Genomic DNA, 13,475 nt, shown 5'->3' with positions numbered 1-13,475 from the left:
TCTCTCAACTACAAATAGGTGAGTATCATACAGATTTAAGTCCACGTCATTTTCCAATACGCAGACATTTTTCAATTATTCAGAACCATAGTGGCAGGGGGCAGACCCCACATAGACCACAAACTCCAGGTGATTTGTAACATACGCACCCGAGGCACAGATTCATGGAGCCTTCGTTCTGAACAATGAAGGAAGTTCTGCAATGGTAAATGGCAAGCGGAACCCACTGCATGAGCCACACAATAGCAGTAAACTAAAAGAGCACCTAACAATCAATTGTTTAAAATCTGCAAGTTCTTTATCGTACTGGTCTTTGTGTTAGAAATTCAGTAAGCTTTTTCTCCCATTTTTTAAAACATTTTTAAACATTATACATGTAACCTTCCAAAGGGGGGGAAATTGCTATTCTACTTTAACCTAGTGATAAGAGCCCACACTTCGAGAGCCTCGTGACAATTAACCTGAAATTTTAGATCTGAATTTTATCTTCTGGCAATGTTTAAAAAAGAGAGGAAAGGGGGAAAAAGAGGAAGGACTGTCCTTTCTGAAGATGGGGGAGCAGCTGTGAGTCCAAGAGAGTCTTAGTTGGACCTCACTGGGTTCTAGAACCAACTCCAAAGACTGAAGCTGTGAAGTACTGTGGTGCCCCCCTCTGTGTCAGCTAGCACAGCAGTCCAGAGGGAACTCTGTGGCAGGTTAGGATCTAACAACTCCTATAAATGAGAATTTTCAGAATCTCCAAACATACTGACTGATACTGACTGATCAATCCCCCACTGATACTGACACGTTTGAAACTGATCCCCTTTTCTCCATTTTCGCTACTATTGTTTTATTTCTCTACTTATCCACTTACTGCAGGAAGCCTCTAATGACCAGTGTGCTTCCAGTTTCACCCTTCCCATTCACCTGCCACGCTACTGCCAATTCTAGAACCTAACACTAACCACCTCCCTCTCCAGCTTAAACTTCTTTGTTGATGAGGATAAACTTCTTGGCACTTCATCTGACCTCTCGTTCAGGTCTCCAGTCTCATTTCTGACAACGTCCCACCTGCTTCCACCCTCTTCCCGCACACCCCAGACTCCAGCTACCTAGAGCTACACAGTATAACACACAGGGGGCAAACACAAGGCCCATGGGCTGAATCCAGACCTCCGCCTTGTTTTATCCGGCCTGGCACCTTGTTTCTACCCAGCAGCAGCACCGAGCTCTCCTTAACAATTAAGTAGTTACATTTTGACAGCCCTAAAATTACATTTGGCCCTTTGAAGGCCACTGCGAGGCTGAGTGGCTCCCGGTGAAAATGAGTCTGACACCCCTTGTCTAACACATGTGCCCAGAATATCTGAGACATGACGGGTTCCAAATGAATGCCACTTGGGGAGTTTTGATGCCCTAAGCCTAAAAGAGCATAATGACTGAAAAAACTTGATCTCACCTCATTATCTCCTCTTATATCTAACTGCAGGTTATGCCCCATAAGTGGGTTGGGGATTTGATTTTAGTGGGCTGTGGCCACCTTTCCAAACTCCCCCGGGGGAGAAGGAGAGACAGTACACAGGGGACCAAGAACCATTACAGTGGAGAGGACCCAGGGGTGAGAGGGGGGCTGGGGAGGCGGGTGGCCAGGGAGCTCCTGCAGGTTAGAGGAGGTGGGTGCAGGGGAGGGGCGTCTGAGGTCTGCCAGTCAGGGGGGAGGGGTCTGGCGGAGCCGGTGGCACAGCGCAGGCACGAAATAACGGGAGGTGTCACGCCCACACCAGGTGTTGTCACACATCAGTGGGGCCACATCGAGTGAAGGTGGAGTGTCCCTGGTCTACCCCATGCCCTCCCGGAACGTGTCCCTGCGGCTACAGGGCCTCCGGGAGAAAGACTCCGGCTCCTACTTCTGCTCTGTGACTGTGCAAGACCGTCAGGGCAACAACAGAAGCCACAGCAGCAAGACTCTAGAGCTGGACGTGTGGGGTGAGTGGCGAGCACTCACTCCCCAGTGGCTCCCCAGCCCCGGGGAGCCCAGGCGGGGCCCTCTGCAAAGGATTGGGTGTAAAGGTTGGAGGAGGGACAATGGGGTGACAAAAGTATGTCTGTGTAGAGGTTGGTGTAGGGGGTGTCTGCTGGTCTCTTGGGTGTGAGTTTTTAACCTGCCTCATCTGCCCTCCCCCAGTTCCCCCAGCTCCCCCATCCTGCCATCTCCTGGGTGTGCCCCGTGTGGGCACCAACGTGACCCTGAGCTGCCAGTCCCCAAGGAGTAAGCCTGCTGCCCTGTACCAGTGGGTGCGGCCACCCCCATCTTCCCAGGTGTTCTATGCGCCAGCTGTAGGTGAGGGACTTGTGGGGACAGGTGAGACTGTGGCTGGGGCAGGGGAAAGAGGCGAGGTGCCGGAGGGCCTGGGCTGAAAAGGGAAGGCAGGGCTGCAAAGCAGGCAAAGCACTGGGGAGCAGGAGGGGGTGTTGGGGGAGGGAGAAGGGGGGCCCACCAGGTGCAAGCCTGCGTTGGATGCTTTCACATGCCGTGTGCCCTGGTCCTGAAGAGGACCTATGGTCTCCTATTTCAGGAGCTAGGTTACCGGTGTTCACATAGAACATACCAGAGGGTATCGAGTAGTTAATAGTGTTATTATGTGAACCAAGTCAGTTAATATTTGCAAAGCACTGAGAACAGTGCAGAGCACACAGTAAAGGCTGTGTGAATGTGCGCCATCTCACTGTTACTCTGCAGTGTTTGTTTCAGTTACACACATATATACATGTGAGAACCGGATGACACAATGCAGCATGCTTCTTCTTGTTGTATGTTCAAAAAGATGCACTGTGCCCTGGCTAGTGCGGCTCAGAGGGCTGGGCGTTGTCCCACAAACTGAAAGGTCGCAGGTTCTATTCCAGGTCAGGGCACATGCCTGGGTTGTGGGCCAGGTCATCCCAGCTGGGGGCCTGCGAGAGACAACTAATTGATGTTTTTCTTGCACATTGATGTTTCTCTCCCTCTTTCTCCCTCCCTTCCCCTCTGTCTAATGAATAAATAAAATATTTTAAAAAACAAAAGATGCTTTGGTTTTTTCTTTCAGTATATAAATAAGCTATATCATGGACATTTGCATAATTGCAGTTCAACACTGTAAGTTACTTATCAAACATAAATGATCTGGAATTGGTATGTACGCCACACTGTTATCCCCAAACCACCTTCTCCACCCTTCTGTACATTTCTCTGATACCACCAGTCATTTGTTTGTAGCTTGTAATCCATACCTTCACCGAATGCCACAGCATAGCAAATTTTTCTTCAATGGGAAGGCATGAGTTTTTTAAGGAGCTGATCACTTACAAATTGCTTGGAACAACTGCATTATTTGAAGGCTTCCAGTTTTGGATTCTTGAACCAATCATATTTTACTGTTTGTAGCCTGCACCACTTTCAGTGATACTGGCCCCTGGGCTTTTACCACAACTGCTCATTTGTCTCTACCCCCTCCAGCCCAGTTCTGTCCCATTTCTCCTTCAGGACTCACCTCCTAAAAGCCTACAACATGACAGGTCCTTCCTGTGTGCACCTGTAGCACCATGAGCTTAACGCCAACGCAGTACTCGGACCCAGCTTATGGTTCTGTAACTGCTACGTTGGCAGACTGCCTCCTCCGCCAGAAGGCAGACACCGTGACAGTAAGTGCTCTGCTGTGTTTCTAGGGCCTTCTGCAGGAGGCACCCCAATATTCATGGTAAACGACAAAAACACGAGTCCTTATTTCTGATCTCAGTGCTCCCAGTAACCCTGAGATGAATCTGCCAATTGAGTGCGATATGTAAGTGTGAACTGTACTCTTATTGTTGTGATGTTTGTTTCGGTTACACGTATAGTGAGTTAAAGCTCTCCTGTTTCCTATGGACAGTGGAATTCACGGGCCCACTAATCAGTCAAGACAGATGCTGAAAGGATGCTCAGCCTTCTAAAGACTGGTCTTCAATGGGGTTATCCATATGCCTTCTTTAATGACTGACTGAGGAACCTTAAAACCTGAGGGATCCCGGTCATTCCCATCTTGTATTTTTTAGGTGTGAGGCTCGACTCCTTAATTTAGAATAGCCAAAGCAATATAAGTTAATAATACCTATCCTGCCTTGTTTAAATAGAAGGGGAACAATGTCTGATGGTCAACATTTTCAAGATACATTTGATAGAACCTGTAGATAAGAACTCTGGGTGGACTTTTTACATTCACAGTGTATTCTCCAATATATTTTACAGCCAATCCTCATCTTGCACTAGATTTACTATGTCCTATATCCTGGAAACTTTCAAACAGATTATTAAAAAAATGTTTTTAAATATTTTATTTATTTATTTTCAGAGAAGAGGGGAAGGGAAGGAGAAAGAGAGGGAGAGAAACATCAATGTGTGGTTGCCTCTCATGTGTCCCCCACTGGGAACTGGCCTGCAGCAACCTAGGCATGTGCCCTGACTGGGAATCGAACCGTGATCCTTTGCTTCACAGGCCTGAGCTCAATCCACTGAGCTACACCAGCCAGGGCAGATTATAAAAAAATTTTAATGTCAGCTTTAAAATGTTCAAGAAAGTACATGAATTTCAAAATTCTTTTGGGAATACCTAAGCAAACAAGTTGGTCTGGCCAACATGATGATAATCACTAGCCACATATGAATATTTAAATTTACATTAAATTGAAGAGTCCATTTCACAGTCATGCTGGCCACATTTCGGACACTCAGCAGCACCTGCGGCTGGCGGCTGCAGGACAGTGCAGACCAGAACACGCGCATCCTCAGGGCAAGTTCCACAGGACAGCACTGTCCCAGAGGACCAAGAGCATGGCACTGAGATGACGATGCTTTATTCCTGTGCTGAAGGCTCTTCATCCTAGAATGGTGGACATTTTTCTTGATTCTATCAAGTTTCCTCCTACTCCGGTCAAGTAACAGGAAGTGCAAGAAGAAAGAAGGACTCTTGAACTCCCCACAGAGGCTCAAGTGTGCAGCCAAGAGAGTCTTTCATAATATAAAGACTTTTTTAATACTCTGAATAACAACTTTTCCCCTACGCTATTCAATATGGCAGCCACTAATGGCATGTGGCTATTTATAGTTTAACATTAATTAAAATAAAACTCAGAAGCCTATCATTTGGTTCCCACATGTGTTTATTAGACCCCTTACCAACAAAACTGGGAGCCCACCCGTGTGTTTGTGGTCAGCAGTCTAAGGCCACAGCTGCACACAGTGTGACAACGAAGGTGAGCTCTACGGAACATGCTGTTTGGCGACTTCCTCATTGTGCAAACATCACCGAGTGAGTGAGCTTACACACACCCAGAGGGCAAGTGTACCAGAGCCTGCAACTACTGATCACATACACAGGCTGCCTGGTATGCGGTGCGCGACTACATCCCTTTAAGATACACACCGAGGCCCTGTCAGACTCGTGGGCGGACAAGCAAACAAGCACACGAGCTCTCAGGTGGCAGTGGGCTCGGGAACAACAGAAACTGAGCGTGGGAAAAAGGGAAGGAAACAAATCTGATCAAATCTTTCTTGAGAACTCTTTTCGTGGTACACCACACTTCTTGGAAGCCTTGCAGTGACGATGCAAATGTCAAGTAAAAGCCCTCAAAGGGAGGCAGTCCATTAAAATGCTTATGCAGGGCCCCGCATCTGGCTCTGAGTTACCTTTGCCCTATTGGTTTTCACAAATCATGACGAGGATTGACAGCAAAAATAAAAGACAAAAAAACTGCACTGTGACTTGTCTGCTAAAGTATGAAATTTGTTCCAAAGATTATGACAATTACAGATGAATAAACCTAAGCAACGCCCCCAACACAACACTTTCACCTGCCGTTTGCTGAGTGGAAGACTGCCCACCACTCGTGAACAGGACTGGCGCCCACCACACTGAGGCAGCAAAGGCCAGCAGTGCCGGCCACGCAGTCACCTCACATTGCGTCTCCGGGCAGAGCCAGAAGAACGTATTGGTTTCAAAGACATAAAGCCAACTCTCAGGAGGTGGATTTTTGGGAAAAACAAAACGTGGGACTTGAGGATGAGTTTTGTAGTGCGGCAGAGTGACTGGCGGAAGTGAGTACAGCACATGGCTCAGAAGCCCGTGTCCTCACAGATTCCAAGTCCAGAGTTCTTTCGACTGCTACGGTATGGACTAAGTGATGTGCACACTCCTTCCTCTGACGTCATCACACGTACTGACTGTGTCTGTGTTAGTATGACAGCGTGACACTGGAGCACTTCAGTGTATGACACTAGTCAAGCACTGTGCCCCCTTCCTTGAGTTGTCTCTACAGCTTTTCCCTCTCTGATGTGTGTGCACAGGCTTCCACTGCGCTGCAGCTCTCAGGCTTCCATTAATCCTGATGCCTAGCAGACAACCTTGCACACAGTAAGCACTCAAATATTTGATGGACAGATATGAAGAAAAGGCCTATACAAAAAGATAAAAATCGTATAATGACTACGCACAAAAAACCCACTTCTTTGTTTACCTTACTCCCAAATTAGGCGGGAACTGTTAGCAGACAAATTTTCTTCTGGCAAACAAACAAAAAGCAACAAAACATCAGAGCAGCAACACAATCTCAAACGCATCCTTTTAGCCAAATGACTGAACGAATATTAATACCGACAGGTCAGACTTCAAAATGAAACTCTTTGCAGCAATAAACCAATGTTTCTATCTGACTTTAAGGTAAAATCCTGTGTGCTTAGAAATACGCATAATCATTTGGGAAGTATTTCAAAATCGTACTTTGGTAGCAAAATCCAAAAGCTATTCATTCAATTTCAATATTTACAATCTTAATACTCCCATTGCACAGGCAAGAGGACTGAGGCAGAGCCCAGGGAGGGAAGTGATGTGCTCTAAGGTTGTTCAGGAAGGTGGTCGGGAAAGAGGCTGGTATAGAACCCAGCTTTCTGACGCCTTCATATGACAAGAGAACTGCTACCTCAGCATGTTGAAACTATGATTAAGGGAGACCCTCCTGAAAAATAAAAACTTAAGTTATATATACCTCTGCCCTCCTTTCAAACTTAGACGAAATCAGAGTTTTCAAAGTTGAAGTCTGATAGGTATTTCATACATATGAGGCCAGAAATGTAACTGATGCATGCAGGGTTTCTTCCCTGTGAACCTCTGACATGAGCTCACCTTTAAGCGAGCTTGTTATATTAGTCCGACCGAGGATTCCTCCTGGCGCATCTCCCTGCACCACTTCGTTTCTGTTTTGTAAAATCTAAAGCAAAAAGGATTACTGAATTTCTTTTTGCGGTTTTCATCAAAACAATAAACTGAAAGATTCGTAATTACTTGTTCTAAATCACCACTTCTGAACCTGGGATCTAAATGTTTGCTTCCAGGGCTTTGGGATTCTCTGAGAACTTTTTAAGGTTTTTATTTTCATGAACACAACCCAGATTACTGGGGACCTTCACGTCATAACTGTGTAAGGCTGATTTCACTAGCCACATTTGCTTCTATCCTTAAAGTTACATCCACAGGAAGTCTCTTAGAAGGTCAGAGCTTAGTTTTCAATGCAGTATTTTTCAAACTGGGTTTCAAAGTCTGTTTTGGGGTTAATGTTTAAGTAACAGAGCTCCAGATTTTTATACTTGCCAAAATTCTTCTTCTTGTTTATTTGGTGAATTTAATAAATATGTATCCAGAGCCTCCTATGAGCTAGGCACTGGAGATACAGTATCTCCAGTGAATAAAAGTGAACTTGTCCTCGCAGAGCTTATAACTCCAACAGGGAAGACCAACAGTGTTCACAAAGAAGGCTGTCCCTTGGTTGAAACCATGTAAGGAGTACAGCCCTTAAAAAACAAACATTTATCTGCGCTCCTTGTCAACTGCTACTGTGGCTCAGAGAACCCATTACTGTCATCTATGTATTCTCAAAATATTCTAAGAGCTTGAGGTCAATTTGGTCTTATTTGTTTGGAGACAGGCAAACAGATCCTTTAAAAAAAACTTTTTTTTTTCCAGAAAGCTCAATCTCCTTTCTTTGCTTTAGGATATGTTTCTCATTATTGGACAAATATGCAACCCAACTAGAGATTTCCTGGTCATCTGAGGAACAATTTTATAGATACATTTATGTTCTGTGAAGTTTTGACAGCACAAGACTTTTTCCCTTTGGGAAATTCCTATGGACTAAAACTGGTCAAGCCAAAACAGTCACAAATGCCTAAGGTGCACTTCTAAACTCAAGAAAAGCTCACGGATAGAAGAAGCTCATCAGCTCAGCACAAAACTCTCCCCGCCCCAAAATGCACCTTAATGACCTTGAATAGAAGAATGAATTGAGGTTCAGAGAACAGTGGTTTCCACTAGCTACTACAGTTGTTGACCCTTGAAAAGCACAGAGGCTGGGAGCACCAACCCCCAATGTCATGGAAAACTGGAAAGCAACTTGTGACTCCCCAAAACCTCAACTATAGTCAGCTCTTCCCATCTGTGGATTCAACCGCCACTGGGAATGAGAAAATAAAATACTGTCTTCAATCAGGGCTGGCTGAATCCACGAATGTGAACCTAGAACCAACTCTGTATTTATTGAAAAAACTACATGTACAAGTGGACCCACACAGTCCAAATCCTGTCTATAAACTACTGTTCTAATGACCTTCCTGTTAAAAATAAAGAGGGAGGTGATAAGACCCAAAGGTACATGTATCAAGTAAACCAACTTAATTTTGTGTTTGAGAAATGGGTGCCAAACTATCCTTGACCAATAGTTAACAGGTTTCAAATGTCCTAGTTTCTGGACTAAATTTTCTAAGGAACAAGGCCCCAGATGAACTCCTTGAGCCAAGATCTCTTGAACTTCAGAGTGGTCTCCTCCTTTGGTGTGGTTATCGTTGTCCTTACTGGGTTTCTAACCTCCAGGCAGTTCCAGAAAAAGTGCCATCCCTACTAGGAAAGAAGGACACAGACACTGTGACTATGAAGAAGAAGCAGTTCAGTACAAACTGGGAGAAAAAAAATCTTTTAGCAGACACTGTGAGGAGAGAACTAATTTGCCTAAAACACAATGTCAAATCAGCTTATATTGCAAACTGGAACACCTAGATTGACAGTCAGTAAAAAGAGCAAACAATAACCTGGTTGCTGGTAGAATTTCTAGCCCAAATTAAGCTTATGCATTTAAACATCCATGTACACAAGGACAGCCAGCTGCACACTGAGAGCTTTACTTTTCACCACCACATCAGGCACAATAACTAAAGCAGGGGAAACCGGGTTTTCATGAAGGCACTAAGTCAGAAACACACCTCAAGTCCACATAACTCTGGAGGCATGGACACTCCAAATTTCAGACCAACTTTCGGCCAAGCTAACTTCGCGATAACAATGCACTATCTGGCTCCAATCAAGCCTTTCCAATTCTCCAAAGCATCTACAGTCTTACTTGTCCTTCATAGCTCAGGTCAGAAGCAAGACCACCGGCACAAAGGCCAGTCATCAGAAGGCGCTTTTTGTATGGCTCTGCCACTGCATTCATTTGAAAATTCCGAAACTGGGGGCCCACCGGCCCCCCCGCCCTTGCTACTCTTCTTCAATACCGTCCCGGTAAGCCTCTGCCTAGGCGCCCCCTCTGCTTAGAACAAAGCGAGGCCCCACCGGTGGGGTGAGAGGCGCCCGGGCTTGGGGATGCCCACCGCGCGCAAGGAGAAACCACCAACTTCAGAACGCAGGAACGTCTTCCATTGGCAAGAAAGAGGGGCGGCGGCAGTCACGCCCAACTTCAAACTCAGGAAACCTACGGGCTGGCGGCCATCTGGAAAACAACCCCTTCCCAGAGAGAGAAGAAAAAGGAAGAGAGACGCGAGGAGCCCACCGGTCTCGGGAAAGAGACCGGACCGCGGACCGGCCCCGCCCCCGAGGTCCGTTCCCCGCCTCCTCTCTGCCGCGGGTTCGCTGCCCCGGGCCGGGCGGCCGGTTACCTTGATGCGCTCCCGGCACTGGGACGGGGTCCGTTCGTAGCCCAGCTCGGCCAGGGCCCGGGACACGCGCTCGTACATGGCCGGCCCGGGGGCCTTGCTGCCGAATACCGTGCCGGCTCCCTCCAGCTGCTGGTACCGTGCCTCCACCAGCCGCTCGTTTCCCCACACTGCGATGAGCGCGTTGGTCTCGGCCGGCGTCCACGACATGCCGCGGCAGGCGGCGGCCGGGGCTCCCCAGGACGAGGCGGCGCTGCGCCCCCCAAGCCCCAGCCCGAGACCCCCTGACGGCGCTGCCCCCGAGCCCGCTGCACTGCCAGGCCCGAGCGGGGAGGCGCCTCGAGGCGTGGAAGGGTCGGACAGTGAAGGGTTTCCGTCGCTCAGGCCACCAGGAGAGGCAGGGGACAGCACCTCCATCTTCGGGATTTTAAGCGGCGAGTTGGCGGGCCGCTCCGAGCCACAGGGCGCAGCCATCTTCCTAGCGGCCGCCACTGCACCGCTCGGAAGTGACGTGCACGCACTTCCGGCCGCCGCAGTCTTCGGAGCCGCCGAGGGGCCTGGCTCGACCCGGGTTTCGCGGCAAGCGGACTTCGCTGCCGGGCACTGGCCGTCTACTCTCCGAGGTCTCTCTCCGCGCGCCCGCCCACGCCGCGCGCTCCTCGGTCGGGGAGGAGGCGTGCCAGGGCCCCTTGCGGAGAAGGGAGGGGGCATGAGGGCGCGCCGAGGTGCGGACGGAGTGGAGCCTCCCCACTTCCTCTCCAGTCTCAGCCCCCGCGAGGGAGGGCGCCGCGCGGGGCCGCGGTTAAGGGGGACTAGACCATCGCGCTTCTCTCTGCCCCCACCCCGGCCACCCCTCCCTTCAGCCCGGCCCCGGGCGGAGGGCGGACGTTCAAGTAGAGGCCGGGGAGCCTCGGGAGGTATATCCAGGGAGTCTGAAGGGCGAGCATCTCTGGGAGAGGCTTTAGAAAGCAAGGCTCCGTAGCTTTTCAGGAGACCCAAACGCATTATTTAAAGAACAGCAACTCTGATTCCAATTATGATAGATTTTTCCCGTCCGTGTGGGTAGGTGTGACCGTTTGTAGAAGAATTACATAGCTTACTGCGTTTGTACAGTTTATAGTTTACATATGTTCGAACTCCGGAGCCAGCAGAAAAGTTACCAATACTTTGCAATACCATTCTCCCTGATTTGGAAGTCTAATCGTTTTCCCTCTGTTTTTCATTCTTCAGAGTAAGTTAGAAAGAAGACTTCAATTATAACAGGTCTTTGTGACCTCTGGTGATTAGTGTATTAATTGCTCCAGAAGTCTCCTTAAAGGCCTGCGATTTAAATAACACTGGCACAGGAAAACCAATACGTAGCCGTTAGGTATTTCAATATTCTCGAAAGCCAAGAATCTAATTGGCTTGGGTCTTTTACTTAAAAATCTCAGCGGATTTTTTTTTTCAAATTTGAGTAAGTCATGCAACACTTTTAAAAATAGCAAATATGGTAGGTTTAAAAAAATAGAGCTGGGGTCAGTTGTATTTTTAACTCTCGAGCGTCATCCGTGAGAATGCTACGGTTGTCATTGGAAAGCTAAAGGAGTCGCCCTAATGATAAAGTGAAGGAGATAATTGTCTTCATATGTCATACTAAAACGCCACCATAGTTTCTAAGCTATCAGTATAAAGAATCATAAAGAAGATCCAGAATTTATGCTATCTCTTCTTTTTCTGAAACAAAAAGATACGGTCTAGCACTTGAGTTAAGATGGTGGGATCTAGAGTCAGCATGGCTTCAAATCCCGGCTCTGCAGTCTCAGCCGTCTTAACCAACCTGAGTGCCTTGGTGTCTTCATCTGTCAGATGAGGACCTCCCAGCATTCTTGTGAGAATGCAATGAGTTAACACAGGTGAAGCCCTTAGAATAGGGCCTAGCTCACAGTTCACATTATGGGATCATCAGCTCTTAATCTCGGTTTTCCTATATTCTAGTGAATAGGATCTTTCCTTTGTCACTTTCTACCACTGCTTTCATTGTTTTATTTCGGGTGCTAGTGGAATCTCAAACATCTATCAAAGCAAATCCACTCTCATTCAGTCCAACAGTAAGTTTTTTAATGTTATATTTAACGTGTATGAAAGGGAGAGTCGTGCCTAATCAGGCACTAAACCAGAGACTCCAAAGAGATTTAAAATCACTACTTAATCTTGTTCTCTTTTTCCCCACAAGCCTAAAAAAAAAGAAAGAAAGAAAAGAAATCCTCTTGCCTTCTATTGTTAATTCTGGATGATTCTCAAATCAACTCTGACTCATGAGGGAAACCTTCCTAGCTAAAGTGGGTTGACTGAGAAGTTTAGGGAGACTTATGCTGGCTTGCCTGTCTTCATAATTTATCACTTTTTTATGCATCACTCAAAGTTTTTAATCTGATTTTGAATATTTGACAAATGAAATCATGTGTATTCACTGACTTACCTTATTCAATGTTATCTTTTTAATTAGGATTCGTCTATTCTGTATGAGGCTGTGGTTTGTGCATTATTGTTGCTGTAAAATATTCTATTTTATGAATACATCTCATTTTATTTATCCATCCTACTGTTGAATTTTCGGGTTGTCTCTAATTTAGGATATTATGAGTAATGTTGCTACAAACATTCTTGTACATGTCTCCCCGTGCATATGTGCAAGTATTTCTGCAGACTGTATACCTTCCTTCCCCTCCCACCATCCCTCCTTTTTCTTTTTGCTTCTTTCCCTGTGGATACCCAATTATCCCAACTCCATTTATGGAAGAGACCATTTTTTCCCTCTTTGGCAGTGCCATCTTTGGCATAAATCGATGTCCATATGTGCTTGGGTCTGTTTCTGGGCTCTCCTGTTACATGGGTCTATTTGTCTTTTTGTTTTTCTGTTTGTGTTCCTTGTGACAACATCACACTGCCCAACTAATGTCTCACACTGGCTTATGATACATCTTACATCAAGTAGAAAATGTCTCCTCTTCTTCCTCCTCTTTTTCTCCCTCCACCTTAAAGAGTGGCTTGTTATTCTTGATCCTTCACATTTCCAAAGACATTTTAGAATTAGCTCGTCAAGTTCTACAGAAAAAGCTGTGGGTGTTTTAATTGGTATTTATTGACTTTATGGACCAACTTGAGAAAAACTGACATCTTCATAGTAATCAGTCTTACAATCCTTGAAAATGATATATCCCTTCATTCATTTAGTTTTTAGTTTCTCTCAATAAAGTTTTATAGTTTTCTGCATAAAATTCTTACACACATTTTGTTGGATTTATTCCTAGGTACTTGATACTTTTTAACACTCTTGTAAATGATATCATTTTTGCAATAATTTTCTAATTATTTTGCCGGTACAGTAGTTCTCCCTCATCAGCATTTTCCCTTTCTAGGGTTTCAGTTATCCGTAGCCAACTGCTATCCGCCCTACCTGGTTTGAAGCTGTAATCCCCCATGGCTAAGGCTGAGTGAGAGACCTTGGGGCCATGAGCCACTA

The 13,475-nt window shown here is 46.4% G+C and overlaps 1 protein-coding gene across 5 annotated transcripts in view; it reads right to left on the bottom strand.

The window, feature by feature from the left end:
• Positions 1-10,725, bottom strand: part of MSANTD2 (Myb/SANT DNA binding domain containing 2) — a 30,500-nt gene extending 19,775 nt beyond the window's left edge. For 2 of the 5 annotated variants that reach the window (XR_008390507.1, XM_037134192.2), the window contains exon 1: positions 9,974-10,725. Coding sequence is in view for 4 of the 5 variants with exons in the window: in XM_037134192.2 (XP_036990087.2) it covers positions 9,974-10,681 (708 nt within the window). In the remaining variant the exon portion in view is untranslated. The remainder of the gene's footprint in view (positions 1-9,973) is intronic. The other 3 variants (XM_037134193.2, XM_037134189.2, XM_037134190.2) reach the window with 3 other exon arrangements.
• Positions 10,726-13,475: the final 2,750 nt, after the last annotated feature.

The sequence above is a fragment of the Artibeus jamaicensis genome, unplaced genomic scaffold (genome assembly GCF_021234435.1).
Source record: "Artibeus jamaicensis isolate MK-2021 breed Jamaican fruit bat unplaced genomic scaffold, CSHL_Jam_final scaffold_660, whole genome shotgun sequence".
Classification (NCBI taxonomy): Eukaryota; Metazoa; Chordata; class Mammalia; order Chiroptera; family Phyllostomidae; genus Artibeus; species Artibeus jamaicensis.
Note: the sequence above shows the minus strand (reverse complement) of the source record. Positions and strands in the feature narration are given on the sequence as shown.